This window comes from Apostichopus japonicus, chromosome 13 (assembly GCF_037975245.1).
Source record: "Apostichopus japonicus isolate 1M-3 chromosome 13, ASM3797524v1, whole genome shotgun sequence".
Taxonomy (NCBI): domain Eukaryota; kingdom Metazoa; phylum Echinodermata; class Holothuroidea; order Aspidochirotida; family Stichopodidae; genus Apostichopus; species Apostichopus japonicus.
The window spans coordinates 19,488,755-19,510,315 of record NC_092573.1 but is presented as its reverse complement, the minus strand read 5'-3'; the positions used below and the strand labels follow the sequence as shown (position 1 = coordinate 19,510,315).

Genomic DNA, 21,561 nt, shown 5'->3' with positions numbered 1-21,561 from the left:
TCGGTATGTATATGATTATATTTTCACCGAACGCACAAAGAAGTTTGTGTTCCTTTATTGTCAATCGATGACGTATACATGATACTGGAGGGGTGGATCCAGGGGGTTTAAAAAAAGGAGGGACAGTGACCCTGAGGTCGTTGAAGTCGATTGTCATGTAGGGAATCTGGATAAATAAATCTTTTTTTGACGTGGAAATGGTGTTTAATTAGGTACACACTTAAGGTTGTGCTAGTAACTATTTTAATTGTTGTTTGTTTGGGGATTGGAACATGGGAGATGGGGACGGGGAATACACCCCACATTCTCTGTATCCGCCCCGACAATTAATCAGGCTCATTATGTAATTTCGTTGGATTTTTTGGGATATTTGCAAATCTATACATTTTTGGAAACTGTATAGTGTAAGCAATCAGACAACCAATGTTACCATTTGCCGGACGCATATACGGCGGCCATCTTGGATTTTCAAAATGGCCGCTTTAAAAATGGGTGTTTCTCAATATTTCAACATCTCGGGTAACCAGAGTCCTGATTTTAACGACTAAACCTACATTTGTAGGGGCAAGGAGTCTAGTGGTACCAAGTAAAATAAGCTAAACGTAACCACAAGGCGGTCATCTTGGATTTTCAAAATGGCCGCCCTTTCTCAGTATCTCAACTTCTAGGTGACGCCCTACCACTTGTTTTGAAGCCATTGAAATTATCTAGGTCTACGTATATTTTAGGCAGTCATAGGGGCCCCAAATTTGGAAATGTGGAACTAGAAACCAGGATGCATCATCGCAACGATGTTGTATTGAATTGTACACAAAGGCCAGGTTTCGCGAAAATTCGTTACGTGATTGGAAGCAACGAAAATCTGGAGCAACTTTCGGTTCGTAAGCTTTCATATCCCAATAAAACTAGGCATAAGTTACATTTATTGTTCAGGTAAGCATTATATAGTATTTATTGAAAATATCTTCTTAAGGAATTATTAAAAAGTAGGAGTGCATCAAATTCAGCGATCGCTTGGAACCGCCGTAATTATAATTCGTTCGTAAGCCTTATGTTACATTTCAGAGTTGGCGCCGTATATGTGGACTGAGTCGCATGGCATATCGGGTGATAATTTCCGCCATAAATTGCTGTTTTAGAGTTTGTTTGTAAGAGTTTGCCAGACAGAGGTTCTTCATGGCTGCACAAGAACTGTCGTGCCTGCCAAAGGAGTTCAAACGTCAGTTTGATGCGGAAGTTGGCAAGGCCACAGAGCACCATGACCAAGTGCAGTCAAGAGGGAGCATGACACAATCGACAAAATCAAGGCTGCGATCCTGAGTCATGGCAATCCATTTGCCTCTGAAGGTGACCAGCTGCACAATCTGATCACTCATGCCTACATTCCAGACGAGTATGTGCCACAGATCCTGAACATTGACGCCGCAGGGCAGAAATTGTGTGAAGAGTACGTGTTAGAGCGAATCAATGGGGACGTCAGCCTAAGAAATAGTAAAACCTAACGTGGAATAAGTTACACATTTCAGCTGAAAAGATTTTTATTTCTGTGTGTTATATACACGTAATAGCCTTGTTGTGCATTTGTTCTGTATAGGCCTAATTCAGAGAACTAAGAGACTTTGCTTTGATACATGCATGGGCTAACCAGTGGTGTAGCTGCCATGCATGCACTGAGAGCTTTTTCCTGCCATTAAAAAAACACACCCGAAGGCCCTAATATCACTCTTTACAGACATGGCTACGCACTCAGTGATTTAACTCATTTATATATGTAACAATTGAACATACTTGTCTGTAAAATTTTCTATAAATTTTCTCACTTATCCTAGAATGTCATTTTGCCTTGTTTCTTTTATTTTTTATTTTTGCTGCAACCGTTTTCATATTTCATTATAAAGACACACTGTTTCCAGTAAACCGAAGTCAAAATACCTTTTGTTCCCCTTTAACTTCCCTAATAGAATAAATCAAGCACCTGTTACCACATTACGGCACTGCGTGGACCTCTTTTATCAATTATTTTTCGAAGCCTATACACAAGTCGTAAGCTCTGAGACTAACTGGTCAGTAACTTTCCACCCAAATCTTCCTCCTCTTCAGCAAATCACCTCTAACAACCAAAACATTCTCTTCACTTCAGATAGACTCCAACAAGCCGTCCCTGAAAAATCCACCATCGCCTACAGACGACCTTGCAACCTACGAGATCTTTTTGTGCATGCTGCTGTTCAACCTCTAACTTCTAACCCCACACCAATTCAGCATGGTACTTTCAAATGTGATCGTACTTCGAGATGCATCCACCACATTGTTGAATCTAATTCCATCACAGCCACAGAATGAACTCACATACAAACCTAAAGGTCACATCACTTGCACAAGCACTAATGTTATCGATCTGTTCTCCTGTAGAGTTTGCAGCACCCAGTATGTTGGCGAAACCAAAACCACCCTCAAGAAGCGATTCTATTGTCACAGATCCACAGTCAACACCATGAAGTCTGAGACCCCAGTTGGAGACCACTTTAACCTTCCCAACCATACCATTAACGACATTTCCCTACAGGGGATTGAATCCTTAGGTAGCCGTCCTGACCTAGTACGAATCAGCAGAGAGAGAGAGGCTGTGGATGCAACGACTTCGCACCATTCAACATCATGGGCTCAACATTCAGGAAGGACATGACTAACTTTTCTTCTGTTCCCCTCCTTCTCCCCTTGCCTCCCCCCCCCCCCCGGCAATCACTCTCTCTTCCACCCTTTTTTCCCACACCTTTCTGTCTTTGTCATTCTCCAGTATATTCCCTACCCATTTCCCTTAATCTTCTCTTTGTCCCTCCACTGTTCATCTCCTACCTCTTCTCTTCCCCTGTTGGTTCCTTTCTTCTCTCCATCCCTTGTCCGCTAATCCCGTTACATGTATCTCTTTGTGTTCACCATGCTCATTAACTTGTCTGTATTCTGTGCGTGTTTCCCCCCTTCTGTTACTTGTCATTTAGCCTTTGAAGAAGATCCTGCTAGGATCGAAACGTCAGGCCAACTTACTTTTACACATCAATTATTTTTCGTAGGTATCATCACAGTCATCCTTTTCAAAATAAACCAGGGCTTTCAAACTATTACAACGATATTAATTCCAACGATAAAAACATGAAATAAGTCCATTAGAGCAGCTGTGGGAATCGCAATGATCTAGAGACATATATGGTGCGCCTAGTGTGTCATAAGTCCTGAAATCGACATATGTCGAATTAAATTGATACATGTCGGCTTCTTGTGCTCTTATTGGACGACCGGTATCGCATGTTATTTTCTAGCGCTCTGATTGGACGAAAGCGGCTTACATTCTGGTCAGTGAATTTATTATCTGACTGTTTGATGATGCAAAGGAGAAGTTACCCAAGATAGAGCCTTGTCACAAAAACCTGCAACTTGATCTACTCTGAAGCTTGGTTCCCTTTCAATGCATGTTTATAAGAAATCTTTGCTCTCCTTCTCAATTTGATTACATAGGGCTCTAGCCACTCTTTGCTTAAAATGTTTCATTCTTGTCTTCTAAAATGTGACAACTTCGTAACTGAGTTGAAACAGCCGGATTAACAGTGATGTACAAGTTTATGGATCCCTCAGAATTTACACAAACTCACCCCTCGATTTGTCCAAGGCATCCTCCAATATACGGTGAAACCATGCAGATGCCAATCGGGAAGGATGTCGGGAGCTTTTATATACATACCGGCAAAGGATGTATTCCAGTGATCCGTATGCAATCAAATGTACCCCAAAGATCACCCATTTTTCGGGGTTTTTTTTTGTTTCATTTCAACTTAATAAACCAGTTAACAAAACGGAAGCGATTTAAGATTGGCTCGATAAGGAATATATCAAAAGGTCAAAACATGACATCCGAGGTATAATTACATTCCAAGTGAACATCTCCATAGTCTACACAGAACAGGAAGTTTAAAGTAAGATATTCTTGACCTCGCAGGTCGCAGACTGGAAATATAACATGATAATCAGGCCAACATCTGTGTAGATAAGGAACCTTGCCATACATTCCTATTTTCTTCAGTAAATGTTGTACGTGTATGGCGATATATATATATATATACAAATATATGTAAACTGCCCCTGATCTGATACAAATGGCCTGCCAAATTACACTGATATTCTGGCAGTTGGCATGGTGTTTGTTAAACTGTGGTTTACTTCTCCCTTTCCTGACCTTACGTTCCTAGGCGGGAGCCTAAGATTTCTAAAGGCGGGTAGCTGGCCCTGGTATCGATGAGGCCGACTCCCAGGGTTTTCTGGGGATCGTTCGACAGAAAATTCAAACTGAAATTTTTGACCGGAAAGTTGCTAATAACTATTTTATTAAATATGTGTGGGGTTGATAAGGAAGGGTAGTGGGGTGGGGTGGTAACAACCTACACCCTACTTGATGTGCGCCTGATATGAACATGTGCCTAGATCGGAATAGGAACAAAGGGCTAACTTGTTTATCACCTGTTATCTGATATGCGCTTATGAATGAACCATCCATTAATTAATATATAGTGACGAGGAGTGACGTACCTAATTTAACTAGTTGACAACCGAGCTGATCATTCCTTTGTCACCCCGTGCAGGGGATGGTTGTTGAATTGCCATCTAAGCACGAATCAGGCTGAATTGCTGTCGGAAGTGATTATATGCAGAAATACATATATTCCTGCACTCTCATTGGTCGATTATATGTCAGCATTAAAACGGATATATGCTAACTATAAATCGAATATATGCTGATATTATATCGAAAATATGCTAGCCTAGCATTAATTTGAATATATGCCAGCATTATTTTGAATATATGTCTGTATGAATTCGAATTTATGTCCACATTAAATCAATTTTAAGTAGACATAAATACTGCATACTGATTAGCTCAGAATTACTGTCTGCATAAAATTGAATTTATGTACCATTAAATCGAATTTATGTCGGCATTAAATCGAATATATGTCGGCATACATTCCCGAAATTTGTCCACTGTGGCCAATCATATACGTCAGGTATGGTCTTTTCCCCATATAAATTGAAATGGGGCTTAGCTCTCCACCCAGCCGCCCCAGCTACCCCAAGACCGACAGGCAGACTTGTATACACTGAAATACCCTTCTTTAATTTTCTAATCTTTAACACAATTCGTAAACTTTTTAGACTTGTTTTAAGTGGAAAGTTTGCAGTGGAACATACACCATGTAGATTAATATATTAAGGAGCAGCTATCGTGTGCTATTGAAGGAATGCGTTCATGCTCTGTTACATAAAGACGGACTTCCCCATGGGAATACAAAAGTACTAAACAAGTAATTCAATCTTTGTGCATTCTTGTTTAATTCTCTGAGAATTAGACCAAACATTTTGAAAGTGGATATTTGCATGTCTCTAAAAGGCTCTACATAAATACGATCAATGTACCGCATAAATAGGCATCGAGATGCGCACACCTGATTGGTCGATTTACGACGGACATAATTCAGCAATTATGTCGGACATAATTCAGCAATGATTTCCCATGCGGCCTACAATACACGCAAAATACAAAACGAGTTATTCTTTCGGCAGCAGTTGCAGACGTTCCTTGGAAGTCATTACGCGGTATGGCGTTGTTACCAAGATACCTCTTTTTCTTTGCCTTGCAAGTTTTTTCGGTTTATGGGTGAGTTTGATTTCAATCTTTTATTTCTATTTTGCACTTGCTCAATGCCATGTGGGTATTGCAATTAACGTTAGGTACCTAATATCTGTTTTCATAAGAAATACAATGAAATAGAACTGGAATATAAAGTACATCAATAATCTTGGAAATACTTCTTACAACATATATACTCACTTACAGATTAAGAATAGGCTTGCACTTGAACTGTTACCTCATCACCACCACCAACAACAACATGAACAAAAGTATGAAAAGGTATAAAAATAATTCATTGACAGAACGGAGGCAAAAGCTTGATAATTCAAGTTTTCATGTAGCATGTTTACTTCCAATTGTTGGCCTTAAAGAAACTCACTAATTATTAATAATATATGTTAACTATATATTGTGTAGCAAAACTTGTCTAACGTCCTTCCGACTGATCAGCTATAACTGGCATTTTCCTTAGTGTCAAGTGATTGCATTTTGTGCGCACGTTTATGGCAAGCCACATGTGCAATCTGTTTTTTGATCGATAAACTGAATTTATCAACTGTACAACCGTGCTTTTCGCGATAAACTCAGTTTATCGATCGAAAAAGAGAGTTAACCGAGTTAACGACGATAAACTCGGTTTATCGAAATATTGCACATGTGGCGTCACATATCCAATTCGATGAACTCGGTTTATCGAGCGATAAACTGAGTTTATCGACTGGATAACCGTTTTTTTTTGTTTTGCGATAAACTCAGTTTATCGATCGCAAAACAGAGTTGCCAAGTGGCAACTTTTAGGAACAAAACTTCCGAAAACGCAGAAAGTGTTATTGCATGTGAAACAAATAAACACCGGCTTAGGGTTCCCGAGATGCGTTCAGCTAGGTAGTACGTTTTATTGCAGAACACACCACAGATGTGTGCAAATACTTAAAATATCGTCATACATAGAACTCTTTGGAATTACATGTTCCTTTACAATACAAACATTTATAGATTCTATGATGCAGCAATAGGCAGCCGAGATCAATTTAACAGGTAAATCTTGTCCGATCTTGTGGTCAGGGGTTAAGGCACTGGACTATATATATAGTATATATAGCAACACGAAAGTTTCATTAAGAAAATCCTTCAGCTATTTAACTTTCTAACTTTAAAGAACTTGCTGTTAAATTGTTCCAGTGACGTGCTCAAGGGGATGGTGGAATGTGCCCCACATTCAGTACGTGCAAAAACGTTTTTTTCGTTGTTGTTTTTTCTTCTTCAAAATTCCAACGTATTTATTAGCACAACCTTGCGTTTTAATCTAATATTGTACCTTTTGTCTAATATGCCTCAGAAAACGTCATTTTGATCTATAAGGGAAGACCCACAGCCCTTCCTACATGAGCGTCGCATTCAAAGATTACATAGCCACACACCACTTCACTATTTATTGTTTACACACCAACAGCACATTCATAACAGCTCAATCCCCTACCTGCTATCCGTCGTGGGTTGGGGTTGGGGTGAACTTACACCCCAATTGGAAAATGGCAGGGTCTGAAGAAACTGCTACAAAAGAAAGAGAAAGAGACTAACGTTATACATGCTTCGGGAGTGGGCGGCGGGGTTGGAGACTTTAAGCAGAGGGCGTCCGGTGTCAATTAGGGGCACCGGGAAGTGGGGGGGGGTGATCAACTATGATGATATGTATTTTCCACAACGGAAACTTAAACAATTGAGTCATATACTTTCTACACCACAGTGATATGTTGATAGCTACCGTCCCCAATCTTGTAAGAGCGGGAGATAACGAGACCGTACTAGTTACGATTCAGAAAGACAACAACGATTACCCACACCGCAGTGTACCGGTAACCGTCAGCTTCAAGAATGCCGATCGTTCTCTCATCGCTGAAGAAACCATCAACATCCAAGAAGGTACATATTGTCACTTTTTATGGACCAATAACGTTACAAAATTGTCATCATTAAAGCAGTCTGTTGCTTTTGTTTGGATAAGCTTTCTTCAAACCATGTATTATTATGATGTAATATTTACACATAATTGGTCACTCTTCAGTCTATAATAGTGTTGTGCAGAGACAGGAGTGACACCAGTGCGTACAAGTTTGTTCCAATATCGTGTGCATTATCCTAGTGTAAGAGGGACGAGGTAGTGGGAAGGTTGCAGTGGTTAGGTGGGATTGGGTGGCTGGGTGCGTGGGGTGTGTCGCTGCGGTGAGGCGTTTTCGTATTGGGCACATATCAAGGTCGGTCCGCCACTGCTTTGTCACGTCAACACTACTTGCTTGCTCCCACTTAGTCACTGTTTAATTACAGTCAAACACACTGAGCAAACTTGCTGTTCGTTCAAAAGAATTAAATGTTCCATTTGCAAACCTTAATAAAATAATTATAATAAATGAACTTATAAAGCGCTAAAATCTACGAAGTATTCAATAGCGCTGTACAACCCTAATAAAACGCCAATTTGAAAAAATGAGTCTTCAAGCAAGACTTGAACTGACTGAGAGTGAGAGAACTCCGCACAGATATGGTAGACAATTCCAGAGCTTGGGCCCGGCTGATGGAAAGGCACGGTCGCCATAGGTTTTCAGTTTAGTTCTGGGAACAGTGAGAGTGAGTGTATTGTTAGAACGCAAGGTATAACGAGTATTGACCTGGAAGGACAGATCGTCTGACAAATAGGCGGGTGCCATTCCATGAATGCACTTATACACCAGGAGCAGTACTTTGAACTTAATTCTGAATTTAATAGGCAACCAGTGCAAAGAATGGAGGATACTAAAAACGATGGTGTGTTGAAGTCATAACCTTCTACTTTATGCCTATAATACCATCTTTCCTAGTTTCAATCTTAGGGAGTTAAAAGTATCGTATTTGCAGATTCTTTATGAGTTTATTTTTAACTGTGTATAGTTAAAGTTGATTTATGGCGTCGCAAAATAGTGACAAATTTAACGCAAAATGTACCTTTAATCGAAGCATCTTTTCGTGTTCGGTCGCGGAATTTTGCAAATCCTACTGGGTATCAGGCTATGCCTATAAGATACCGTTGCTATTGATGAAATTAAAAACCATATGCCTACAAGATTTCATTGATTTTGAAGCTTGTCGGAGTAATACTATAATATACATTTTCTTTATGAGGATTATCTACTTTCTTCACCATTATGTATGGAGCTAGTAACATATGGTATGTATTGATTTTCCACACCGCAATTATAGTACATCCGTTTGTAAGCTTATAGCAATTGGCAGGAATATGCCTAAAATCCTATTTTCTTAAAGTTGTTCATGCATATGGCATTGAGAAGTATAACCTCCATAATTCAATATAAAGGCCTACATATGTCAAATAAACCTGTATAGCATTAATTGACTTTTTTCTAAAACAATACCTGGTCCTTTCCGAACCCATAAAGAAAATTATCTTATAGTCCATGATAGGCATTGCAACACATAAATGTTTCTTAATTTAAATATGACTGTCTAAACTCGGCCAACTTTAAATCCTGTGAGGTGACCATCATCTGATGGAAACCTGTCCCTTATGCACCAAACTGCATGAATCCACGGTTGTAACGTCCAGCTCTGCCTGCTTTCCAGTAAATAAAGGACAAAGGCCTATATGCAGTTTACCTGTAGTTATTATAACATCGGACCTGTGTCCCAGTATCAGTAGGTCATATCTTTGGACCATTGCCAGATCCAAAGCTTCAGGTCCATTATATTAGTGACAGGAAATGTACATTTGTTTAATGTAGGAAGCAAACGTCTTGCCATGTGATCTGCTTGGTTCTCTAGTTCTAAATGAATGCTTTGAAGGGGCTCTTGCAACCCTAATCCCAAATAAAAATTAGCATGCTAAACTAGAGAAACTATTGCAACCAATAGCATATTAGTGAGCAATTATTGTATACAATTTAGGTATCTGTTGTGAAACTGTTTTAATGAATACTCCAGGGGCAACCTAGTACAGTAATACTGTAAGTTTAGACTTCGTCAAAATGCAATGTTTTCATAAAACGATGTGATTGGCCACTATAAATTTGTCATAAATAATAAAAGGAAGTTATTTTCTGTATGACTGATGTAATGACGTCGCTCACAAAGCCACACATTAGCGTTGCCATATACATTCTAAAAAGTTTACTTAATTTTAAAAATCACTTCTCCGAGATAAACATGAATTATGTATGTTGTTTTCAACATATTGCTACAAAATATTTATGGCAAATTATTAAAGGAGAAATAAACTCTGGGTTTTTAAAGTGTACATGCGGTAGGGGATATTTTTCTGATACAATTTATGAAATTACTAAGCAAAATATAGTTTCCCTGAATTTCCCAATTATTTTTTTTTACCCATTTGAACAATGGCAATTTTGTTAATTTGAGGATTGAGGGCGCTTCAAAAATAGTATAGGCTAGCCACATCGTAACTTCAAAACAATGAAGCTTTGCATACGAGTTATAGTCTTTTCACACTATGTTCGAGCATCTTGCTTCGCTTATTTCACCGGTTAAAATGCCCAAATGCCAAGCCTTTGGTTGTGTTAACCGAAGAGGGGAAGAGGGAGCAGAAAAAGGAAAAGGATATTTCGTTATTCCAGATGGAATAAAATATCCGGAAAAGAGTGAACTTTCACTGAGGTGTACACACTGAAAACTTAAATTGGTTCACCGACTAACATAACGTTAGTCCATCTGGTGCCCCTCCCGACTAACATAGCCTTAGTCAGTTGCTATACCGACTAATTTATTCCTTAGTCAGTTGGATTTCGTAGTCGGTCATCTTAGTCCGTCAGCTTAGTCGATCAACAATTTCTTAGTCGGTAAATGTATATTAGTCAGTTACATTAGTTGGTGACATTAGTCGGTCTTTACCGACTAATTTATATGAGCCACCGACTAGTTTACAGCAGGTTTTACATTAGTCAGGATGGTGCCTCTCCCGACTAACCTTTTTTAGTCGGTATCGACTGACTAGTTGCACTGACTAGAATTACTGAAAGAATTAAACCCGACTAGTTTCACTGACTAGCATCACTGAAAGAAAAGAGAGCAGAAGAAGCACAAATAATGTGAACGTTGGCAGTATTTATTTCTGATAAAACTTCTGATGTCTACAAAGGCTGACTTTCGACAGATAGAGAAGAAATCACTGTAAACAAAAATCTGAAAATCTGATTTCATTCCAACAAAGTTAAGACAAGTTAATGGATCAGACATGAATCGCAAAAGTATAGCACTGCACAATAATGCAAAGTTGAATCTTGGGCAAGGGTTCCTCATGACTTTCGTTTTAAAGTGGTACCCCAAATCGACACCAGTTAAGTCTTCACAAACAAAGAGTGTTTCTCTTAACTACAAATGGCCTCCCACTTGTCTTCAGGAAGCCAAAATCTGCACCATTATTGACCTGTGAACAGAAAATATGATATACGTGTAAGCACAGATACAGATATAGCACATGATAACTCACGTTATCCTAAACATACATTTACATTGAAATTTTATAACATATTGGGAGGTATACATTTAAATCTAGGTCCCTCAAATTATAAGCCAGGAATGGCAGCTTTACCAAATAATTATTAGCTTTGCACAGCATAACACCGAGTTATTTTTCAAAGCTTAATAACTATGTTAATCATGTTAATAATGATCCCAATAGACCGGGAGCCCAGAGGGTTTGGTTAGCTGGGAAGGTAACCAATTGCCTTGTACATCACAATGTTCACAGTGCATTCTTGTATATGAAACCAGACGACTGGCAAACCGACTGTGGTGGGTGTGGCTGGGAGAGCAATTTTAAAGTCACCTGATAGCTAACCTAGATCAGTTTTCATGGTAACCACATCAAAGTAAGTACAATGTGTCAGGTATGGCCCAAAGAGCAACAAATGGCCATTGCCAGTAACTATTGGTGGTGGGGTACCCCTGCCAGTGATCAACAATAGACCCCTCACGGCTGACCTAGGTCAGCTCATGAGGTAACCACTTGAAACCTACTGGAAATTGTTGGTTAGGACTTCAGATACAACTGATGGGCATTGCCAGTGTTTTTTATTGGTGGGGTACCCCTGCCAGTAGACCCCCAAAATGCCCATTCCCTCATTAACCTAGGTCAGCTCATGAGATAACCAGTTGAAAAATTACTGGAAAATGATAGGTATCACTTCATATGTAAGGGATGGGCATTTCCAGTCATTTACATTGGTGGGGTAACCCTGCCAGTAGACCCCCAAAATGCCCATCCCCCATTGACCTAGATTAGCTCATGAGGTAACCAGTTGCAAACTACTGTAAAATGATTGGCAGGACTCTATATGTAAGGGATGGGCATTTCCAGTAATTATATTACTGGGGTACCCCTGCCAGTAGACCCACAAAATGCCCCCCCCCCCTCATTGATCTAGGTCAGCTCATGATTTAACCAGTTGAAAACTACTGGAAAATGATTGACAGGATTCTATATGTAAGGGATGGGCGGACTCTGGCAGTGGTGGCCCACCAATATAAAATACTGGAAATGCCCATCCCTTACATATGAAGTGATACCTATCATTTTCCTGTAGGTTTCAACTGGTCAAATCATGAGCTCACCTAGGTCAATGAGGGGATGGGCATATTGGGGGTCTACTGGCAGGGGTACCCCACCAATAAAAAACACTGGCAATGCCCATCAGTTGTATCTGAAGTCCTAACCAACATTTTCCAGTAAGTTTCAAGTGGTTACCTCATGAGCTGACCTAGGTCAGCCTGAGGGGTCTATTGTTGATCACTGGCAGGGGTACCCCACCACCAATAATTACTGGCGATGGCCATTTGTTGCTCTTGGGGCCATACCTGACACATTGTTCTTACTTTGATGTGGTTACCATGAAAACTGATCTAGGTTAGCTATTAGGTGACTTTAAAATTGCTCTCCCAGCCACATCCACCACAGTCGGTTTGCCAGTCGTCAGGTTTCATATACAGGAATGCATTGTGGACATTGTGATGTACCAGGCAATTGGTTACCTTCCCAGCTAACCAAACCCTCTGGACTCCCGCTCTACAGATCAGTGAAAATTTGACCAAACTTATGAAGCTTGCACGTAAATGATATACTAGACTGTTTTTTTTTAAAACAGGTTATGAAAAGTATCTTTAATATCATTAAACAGTTGGGTACAATAGATAAACTCACTCTTCCATAGATCTTTTTTCTCTATGGCACTTGTTCCTTTGCTTTTTGGACTCTTGGATAAACTCTTTTGTTCTGCGAAGGGTACCAATATATCATCTTAAAACATGTCTTTAAGCCATATATAACACAGTTCTCCTCTTCTGTTGTTGCCTCCACACTGGTGTCGTACATCACAGGGAACCTCACCCTTGACTTAGATATTTGGCTTTTCAATTCCTGCTGGAAAAGAGAAACAGCAAATTATTCATCATTTGAACAAAAAAAATTAAATAAAGTTGTCACCACAAAGTTATGTGAGATTTGCTTCCACTATAGTTTCAAAAAACAATCCCAAAGTTTGAAGCAGACTGTACAAAGCAGCTGAAAATTTGAACGAGAGTGTCATCACCATTGCAACCAGAATCAAATGCTCAGAATACAGAGATAATAAAACATGGGCTAAATCTTTGTTTGTTTTTATGATCTTTAAAAATATAAAATTTTAGAAACATAAATGCACTGAGCCAACTTATTTATAGGCCTAATCGTTTTTAGTTGTTATTTTGCTTGCTCACATAACAAGCCTGTTTAGACCTTGGCTAGAGGAGAATCAGTACTTTGTTACACTAAGTTTGTCTTTCGGTCGTTTTGATTTAGTCTTACTAGTAGTAGTACTAAAGTACATAATGGACCGGCGAAGACTAGAGAATACCCAGAGTTTTAGCAACTGCGTTAAACTGTATCAACTGATCTATTATTTACGTCAATGCGTTTCATTCAATCTAGGATCAAAAAGAGAAAACTAATTAATCTTAACCTTTAAACTTTGCTACTAAACAGATATGCTTGAATTACAAATAAATGTCAAAAAAAAACATCATAATCTACGAATCGATGCATATACATACATAAACAGAATAATTTGAATTCGCGCAAGTGAACCCTGCACTACATTGGACAGAAAAAAAAACGTGCAATTAGACCAAACTTAACATACTAAATTTTCCGTTACTTCTACATAAAATATCAATACAAATACAACAACTTACTCTTTTGGCAGTATACTAAAAGCACATGTTATGATAACTTCAGACTATCAAGCTTTCCTGAGAAAAAACGGTTAATACTTCTTACAGTAAACAAGTCGACCGTGAAGGAATGTCGCAATTGTTTCCTGGGCGTGACCGGAAATTAAATACTAAAAAATGATAAATGAAAAGGTTAAATAGAACTGAAGCGTGCATCCTGACTGCTCGCAACATATAATACCGTTGACTAGCCAACATAATTTGTTCAGCCTACTGTGACTGTACGTTTGAAGGTCTAGCCTTGCTTATTCAATATCACAAAGCCTACCCATTTAGATTCACATGGGAAATTACAGGAAATGTTTACCAAATGAGTGTAGACTTCAAATAAACTATTGAGACTTATAGTTCCAGCATTTGTTTGGGAACAAATTAGAAGATTATGTGCCACTGTTCAATCTAGCCCAATACACACATAACACATTGTTAATTGGTGTTTAGAATGCACACTTTAGTGTTGAGAATGCACTGCAGTACCCAGTAGAAACCTATAGGCTACTCACCGTCATTGCACTTGTGTATTGCGAAACGCCAGCGTGACAACGGTAGCGTTACACTAACCATAATACAGTACTAGTGTCAGTGGCATAACAATTAACTTTAATTTTACCTTCAAGTTAAAGGAATAACAGGTAGGCCGATGATGGCAGTTAATACCTCCATTCTTCTAAAGACCTTCTTGTGTGATTTACGGTTGAAAGTTGCTTAGTGCGATCGTATGAAACTATGCCAAGTCCAGCAAGCTGCCGTTGCCTCTCGGTTTCCAAATTGAAGTGAATCGAAGTGGGTTAAAATACATTAGTCCGTCGACACCGACTAAGCTACGATTATGGCGTAAATCGGGTGTCCGTATCGTTCTTAGTCCATGGGTTAAAATACCTTAGTCCGTCGCCACCGACTAAGCTGCGATTATATTTTCCTTAGTCAGTGTAAATTAACTAAGAAGTAGCGATGAAACGAAGATTTTTGATAGTCCGTGTGCATTGACTAACGTTACAGACTAATTTAACGTTAGTCCGTGGCAATATTGACTAGTTTAGTTTTTCAGTGCAGTACCTGTTTGTCATGTTCTCAGCAACCGTAGGAATAGGATTCTTCTTCTTGTACCTCAAGGAATCTACAAAACAGAGTTCTAAATGAACTGGCTGCAAAAATATCTGGGAGAATTCAAGTCTGTTGGTTAGACATTCTCCTGCGTTCAACAAAAAGCTTTTTCCGCGAACAATCCATAGCAGCATACTCCCCCCTTGTCGCTTTCCAATGGCGAACAGAGTGCACACAGACACCATTCTTTGCAGTGGCTCGCGGAACCGGTATTCGTATGAGCAACGGAATTCGACCCAACATCACCACCATTCGCGGACTGCTTCTTTGTACAAACTCCTCCTCTCGATGTCTTAGTTCTTCCTCTGAATATTCTGGTTCGAAAAGATACGATTCCAATCCAAAGGCTTCCAAGTTCTTTTTTGAAGATATTTGCTCGATAGTAAATTGGAGTGCAATGATGGATGAAGTAACGCTATTGCTAGACTGAGTATGCGTGTTGAAAGCAATCTAAACACGTTAAAAATCAAATCCTTAAAAAGATCCCAAAATTTATATTTCTACTGATACTCGTTACAATAACAAATTTCACACACTTTTTTAGCATTTTTACAGATCAATAAAGACAAAAGATATTTTTTGATCGATTTTATTCATTACTATTGTTGAAAGTACAATTCTAATTATTTTAAGGGTTGGCAACTATTGTGTTTTGAAATACGCGAAGCGGCTCGCTTTCGTCACGGTACATCCGGGAACTGGCATAATTCAAACAAAAATGGCGCGACACATGAACTCAATTCAAATCGTTTTTTCACCTCAAAGAAGGGATTTTTTGCTTTTCTTTTGCTTTTACTGGAAAAACCATCTGTCAAAACGTAAGAATGGATACAAAAACAAACTAGGGTTTATTTCTCCTTTAACACAACGTAATTTCAGCCTCGCTATAGTTAAATGTTCACAAAAAATAAATCCGAGGATTGGGAGGAGAAACTAAACCCAATCCCCCTCCCAAAATGGATCCATCGCAAGGTTTCACATTAGTAAGAAAGTTTCAGTCAGATCTGGTCAGTCAAACACATTACACTGATCCTGTAGTAGGATATACTTTCACAAAAAAAAAGTAGGACAAATTGTACCAATTATTTGAGTGCCAGATTCTGGCTGCTTGGAGTGGTTGATATTAGCCTTGGCCCCTGAATCATCAATTTGACATTAAAAAAGTAATATTTTAGAACCACTTGTTAGTTATATTTTCTTCGTTGATTTTTTTTTCTTCGCTTTTTTTTGTTTCTTACGTTTTATCTTTACCATTGTGTATAGTTAATATAGGTCTGCCCCCTCCCTATCAATCCCAATCATCTGCTTATGTGCCACACTTCTGTCAAAACAGATATACTGGTGATCTTGGGAGGAGAGGGCATGTCCAAACAAAATAATTATGTCCTTTCAAGGTGAAGAATACTACACCCATACATATGTCATATTGAATTACCACTTTACATTACATCGGAGAAATAACTAAAAATGTAAACCAGCATCACAGCCTTTGTACTTGTCCGTCCCGAAAATTTATAAATTTGTTTGCCTACAGTGCAGAGGTAAACCTTCAATATGTGTCCAAATTACCACATTTTCGACAGATACACATTATAACAGGTCGTTCCAAATATTAAATATGCTTTCTAGTCACTTCGCCCAACAACCGTTTTGCCCAACTGCCATTTCGCCCAACCAGCCTGGTCATTTCGCCCAACCAGCATGGTCATTTCGCCCAACCAGCATGGTCATTTCGCCCAACCATCATAGTCATTTCGCCCAACCAGCATGGTCATTTCGCCCAACCAGCATGGTCATTTCGCCCAACCTTATTTTTACTAATATTCAGTCAGAATAATATTACTTTTTCTATTCCACTAGTTCAATTTGATTTATTTTGGGTTAGGTTACTTCGTAATAGGAAAATAAAAAAATGAGGTGAAACAATACCTTTCACTGTCTGGGCCCAACCCCCTCCTTCTTCAAAATTAAATTCAAAAATAGAGGGCGACTGGCATTAACTGTTGGCTGGATTCATATCTTGGCCCCTTTAATGCTGAGATTATTTTGGCATATTTCCCTTGCCGTTATCAGCATGGTTTGTTATACATGCATGTTATTAGGAAGGATCGAAAAAACGTCATAGCAAGGCTTTGAGATATTATAACGCAAAATGTCATTTTAGTCTATTCTGCGCGAGCTCTTGCCTTTTAGCATGCTAAACTTGCTCTCGTCTCTGTAAACTGAAAGGCTTAGCGTTTATGGTTTGGAAATTTTCAAATGCCATGATACAATAGGCCAAGTCGTCGACTATATCATGCGATGTACTTGGGCTTGGAAAGTGAGGAACTTTAAATTACTAAGCCAATGGAGTAATTAATTGTATTGCGTATAATTCGGAGATTATCATGAGATCCAAAGTAACTACTTTTAAACTGCACATTTTACCGGGTTGTTTGTTCTCTCATGATGCAGGTGGAAATAGAGTGAACTCTGAAACAGCCCATGTGTACGTCAACCCAGAGAAAATCCCAGACCTTGAAGCTAAAGAGGGGGTCGCTCGTTATATTACCGTTACAGTAACCTGTAACTTAATGGGATTTAGTCAAGACAAACGAGTTCTTCTAAGTGTGGATGGCGGATATGTCTTCATACAGACAGACAAGCCTATCTACTCACCGGCAAATACAGGTAAGGGATTGAAAAAAACAACAACAACACTGCTGTGTCAATGTGATGGATGTTCCTTTCGGGAAATACGATCACGAAGAATGTCATATGATTACGTAGAGTACCAGTGGCGTAGGAAGGTACTTTTGAGTGGGGGGGGGGCTGAAGACTGATGGCCGGCCTGGGGGTGGGGTCTAAGGGGAGGAGGTGTCCCCCTTTGCTTTGGATTTTTTTTGCATTTCCAGTTGGCCTCAGATGCAATTTGGTGCAATATAGCACACTTCAACACCCACTCCATTTTGTAAATAATTTTGCATTTTCACCTGGCCTTAGATGCAATTTGGTGCTCCAAATGAGATTTTTTTCTCATTTGGAAATGAAAAAGGGGAAAAAGGGAAAAAGGGGTGCGGAAAGATACTTCCGGTTCCGGTTCCTACGCCCTTGTAGAGTACCATCTTTTAACCTACCTTTACAACAAGCTTTGTGGGTGGCGCTCATGACAAGTGTTTAGTTGAACAACTCAACCTTCATAGCAAGTATATATATATATATAATTATATATATATATATATATATATATATATATATATATATATATATATATATATATATATATAAATATAAATATACATATATATATAATATACATATATTTTTGTCACTTTTATCGACAGTTAAGATACGTATAATCTCACTCAACCAAAGGCTTTCACCTCTACAACAACAGGTTAGAGATTGCTCCTCTTTTTCTGCATTAACTTTTAATAACACCTACTAGTTTTGTTAATTATACAGAGTTTTCCTTGTTGATTATTGTTAACTAGTCCATGTTCATTCTCTACTATAGCCCACGTCTCTCTGTCTTTCAATGTTTGAATTCTTACAGGTCAACATATAGGTATATTTGAGAATGTCTATTGTCAATATCATAAATTATGCGGTAAAAACTCAACATAAAACAAGACAGTGTAAAACTAAATGCTACCTACAAACCAAAACGAAAGCAAACTAATAGAATACATCAAGAGACACAGATTAATCGGACAAATGAGCAATGAATTGAGGAAAAATAAAGGCGAGGGGTAAGATGAAAGGAACGAGGGATGAGAAGATTTAAACTACGCAGACAAACTCTGAGGAGTGTAATAATGGGAGGTAGTTAGTAATGGAGGTAATAAGTATCGGAGGTTAATAGTAAAGAAGGTAAATAGTAGTGGAGGTGGAAAAGATTTAAGGGCATGTGGCAGGAAGTAAAATATGTGGATATGGATACGAAGGACGAGAGAATATAGGGAGGGGTGGGGGAGGAAAAAAGGGGAGAAGAGATAAAGTCATTCCTTTCTCGGATGTGGAGACCATTTAGTTGAATAGTGCGATGGCGTTGGATCCACAAGCGTTCTCTACTGAGGCGAACTGTATCTATTCGGTAACCTAGAAATTCAATGCCTTGTATGATCATATTTAAAAAAGTGTGGTTAAAGGTATACTGTACGTGATGTCAACTCAACGACATTTCAATATTCATCATTTCTATTGTTCGTAAAACTGTTGATGGACACTTTGTTTATACAGATTAAGCTTAACATCAGAACCCCGCAGGATGTTGTTGTGGAAAGGAAGGAAATTGCACCGGGAGCAGTGAGGCATGGCGTTTTCACTCATATTTTTCGGTTGCCGGAAGAACCGATGGTCGGTTATTGGAGTATTGTTGTTTATTACGGAAAAGAAGTGAGTGTCAATTTGTCATTTACGAAATTGAAAGTTGGTTAATTGTTGCTGGTTTCAATAGACCTCTGTCACAACTTAAAGCTGTGATGTCATACTGTCAGATTACGATTATGAAAAAGATAAATATGGCTATTATAGAATAAAACCCCCTTTTTAAGTTAGAATTTTCAAGGCTGCCGCAAATCCTATAATCAATCGAAAGCTATGAAAGGAAGGTCAACAGTGCAACCCATTGTTAAGTTCAAGTCTATAACGATACATGGTCATTTATATATATATATATATATATATATATATATATACATATATATATATATGAAAATCGTAATATATATATATATATAATATGCATGGTCAAAAACTTATTCAAATATCATTCTTCCATACCTAATTTGTTTAGATGAAATCAAACAGGACAGTTCGATTTGAGGTGAAGGAATATGGTAAGTACCAAATTTCTTATTACGACATGTTGTGCATGCATGGGGTTTAGCCTAGTGGGTAAGGTTTCTTGAATACAGTGGTTGTTAGAATGATATTGACTAGAGATCATTATATGTTATGGTAATAGTCAAATGACTATATTCTGGTGACTGAAAATGATTGCAAGGCAAAATGTCTTAAAACGTTTCTGCATAGGTAAATAACCATATACTAATAGCATTTTTTACTCAGCTTTTACAGTGTATTTTATTAACGCATGTCTGTTTCAACAGAAGTGCAAATGATGCTTGAGCTGAAAATGATTTTTCATTATTATATTTAAATCAAATAATATTCCTACAACAATGTTGCAATTTCATGAAGTTCTAAATATGACAAACACTGACAACTAAGCAAACTTATCACTTCAAGGATAAATCAACGACGAGATTATGATAGTCAATTAAAGCTTTTGACGAACTCAATTCTGTCGAGGTTACACGGGAGGAATAAGCCAATGGTAACAAAGGATTTACTAGTGGCTGAAATTGATTGCTTAGCAAAATCTTTAAAAATGTTCTGAATCTTTAGACGAAACCACATCCTCATAGCATTTTGTATCGCGAAGATATGAAATTTTAAATTTGTTGATATTTGTAATTGCATCTGGCCACAGTAGGATGATGGATGATGTCATAATTGCAACACAGCTGGAATGTCTTTTTTATAAATTTTAGGTGGGGGCTACATTATCTACTACTAGAGTGTCCTCTCAAAATTAACAGCAATCCTCAAAATGGATTAGATGTCGAGAAAAAGTTGTTGACGTGAGTTTGCTATGCTGTGACAGTCTATAACATATACAGTTACTATACTTGGACAGTGATGGGATGTTGAATACATTACCTACCGTTACTCATGTTACTTTTCATGTTACATAGGCCATCAGCTGAAGGTCGAAATTCGCTTGTTTCGTTCCAGCAACTGCGGACTAAAATTTGTCTACAGCATTGAATACATAAATTAACGAAGATTAATAATCCAAAAGTTCTCCATATGCTTTCCTGCAGTATTTTTGCAATGCCGCTTGAAAGATCCAACTATATTTTTATTGCGTATGTAAAGAAACCTGCCGTATTACGTTCAAAAGTCGTGCACCAGGGAGATATCTGTATCATGTGATATGAATTGTCTAATGAGCCATGACTTCTGAGTGCACTCTTTGTAGAAAACAAAAAACACGGCGGCTCCCACGGGAGCTAGTCAATCTCCGACACACGAAACTCTACAGTGCTTAATGGGTGTAAAGACTCGCGCACAAAGTAACGTCTCATGCCGGTAATCTGACCTAGTTTCGAATGAGGTGTAACAGAATTGATAGACACCACCATCGATCCCAGAAAATACACACACAGCTTGCCACCGTCGGTAGTTAGGCACTAGTGTACAGTCAATACATACAGCTACGGTCAATGCCCACAACACAGTGTAAATAGCAGCGATGGACATCTAAGGTCTAGATAAAAGATAACAAGGTATTACGTTTCATTACTGTCTGCATTTTGTAGCGACAAGAAGAAAACTTCACTTGCAAGCAACGGCAAGTTAACTATTTCAGAGCGCGGCACGCGGTTTGGGGCGAGTCTTCAATGCCTTTAATGCACATTGATTCTGTAAAATTTGAAGCAGTTAGGACACTGACGAAT

General features: G+C 38.6%; 1 protein-coding gene across 2 annotated transcripts in view; it reads left to right on the top strand.

Annotated features, from left to right (window-relative positions):
• Positions 1-5,357: 5,357 nt before the first annotated feature.
• LOC139978531 (complement C3-like) overlaps positions 5,358-21,561 on the top strand; it is a 79,476-nt gene continuing 63,272 nt past the window's right edge. Inside the window, exons 1-6 of one of the 2 annotated variants that reach the window (XM_071988828.1) lie at positions 5,358-5,704; positions 7,428-7,603; positions 17,510-17,725; positions 18,379-18,431; positions 19,277-19,432; positions 19,833-19,875. In XM_071988828.1, the coding sequence (XP_071844929.1) occupies positions 5,646-5,704; positions 7,428-7,603; positions 17,510-17,725; positions 18,379-18,431; positions 19,277-19,432; positions 19,833-19,875 (703 nt within the window). In that variant the 5' untranslated portion in view covers positions 5,358-5,645. The remainder of the gene's footprint in view (positions 5,705-7,427; positions 7,604-17,509; positions 17,726-18,378; positions 18,432-19,276; positions 19,433-19,832; positions 19,876-21,561) is intronic. The other variant, XM_071988827.1, reaches the window with a different exon arrangement.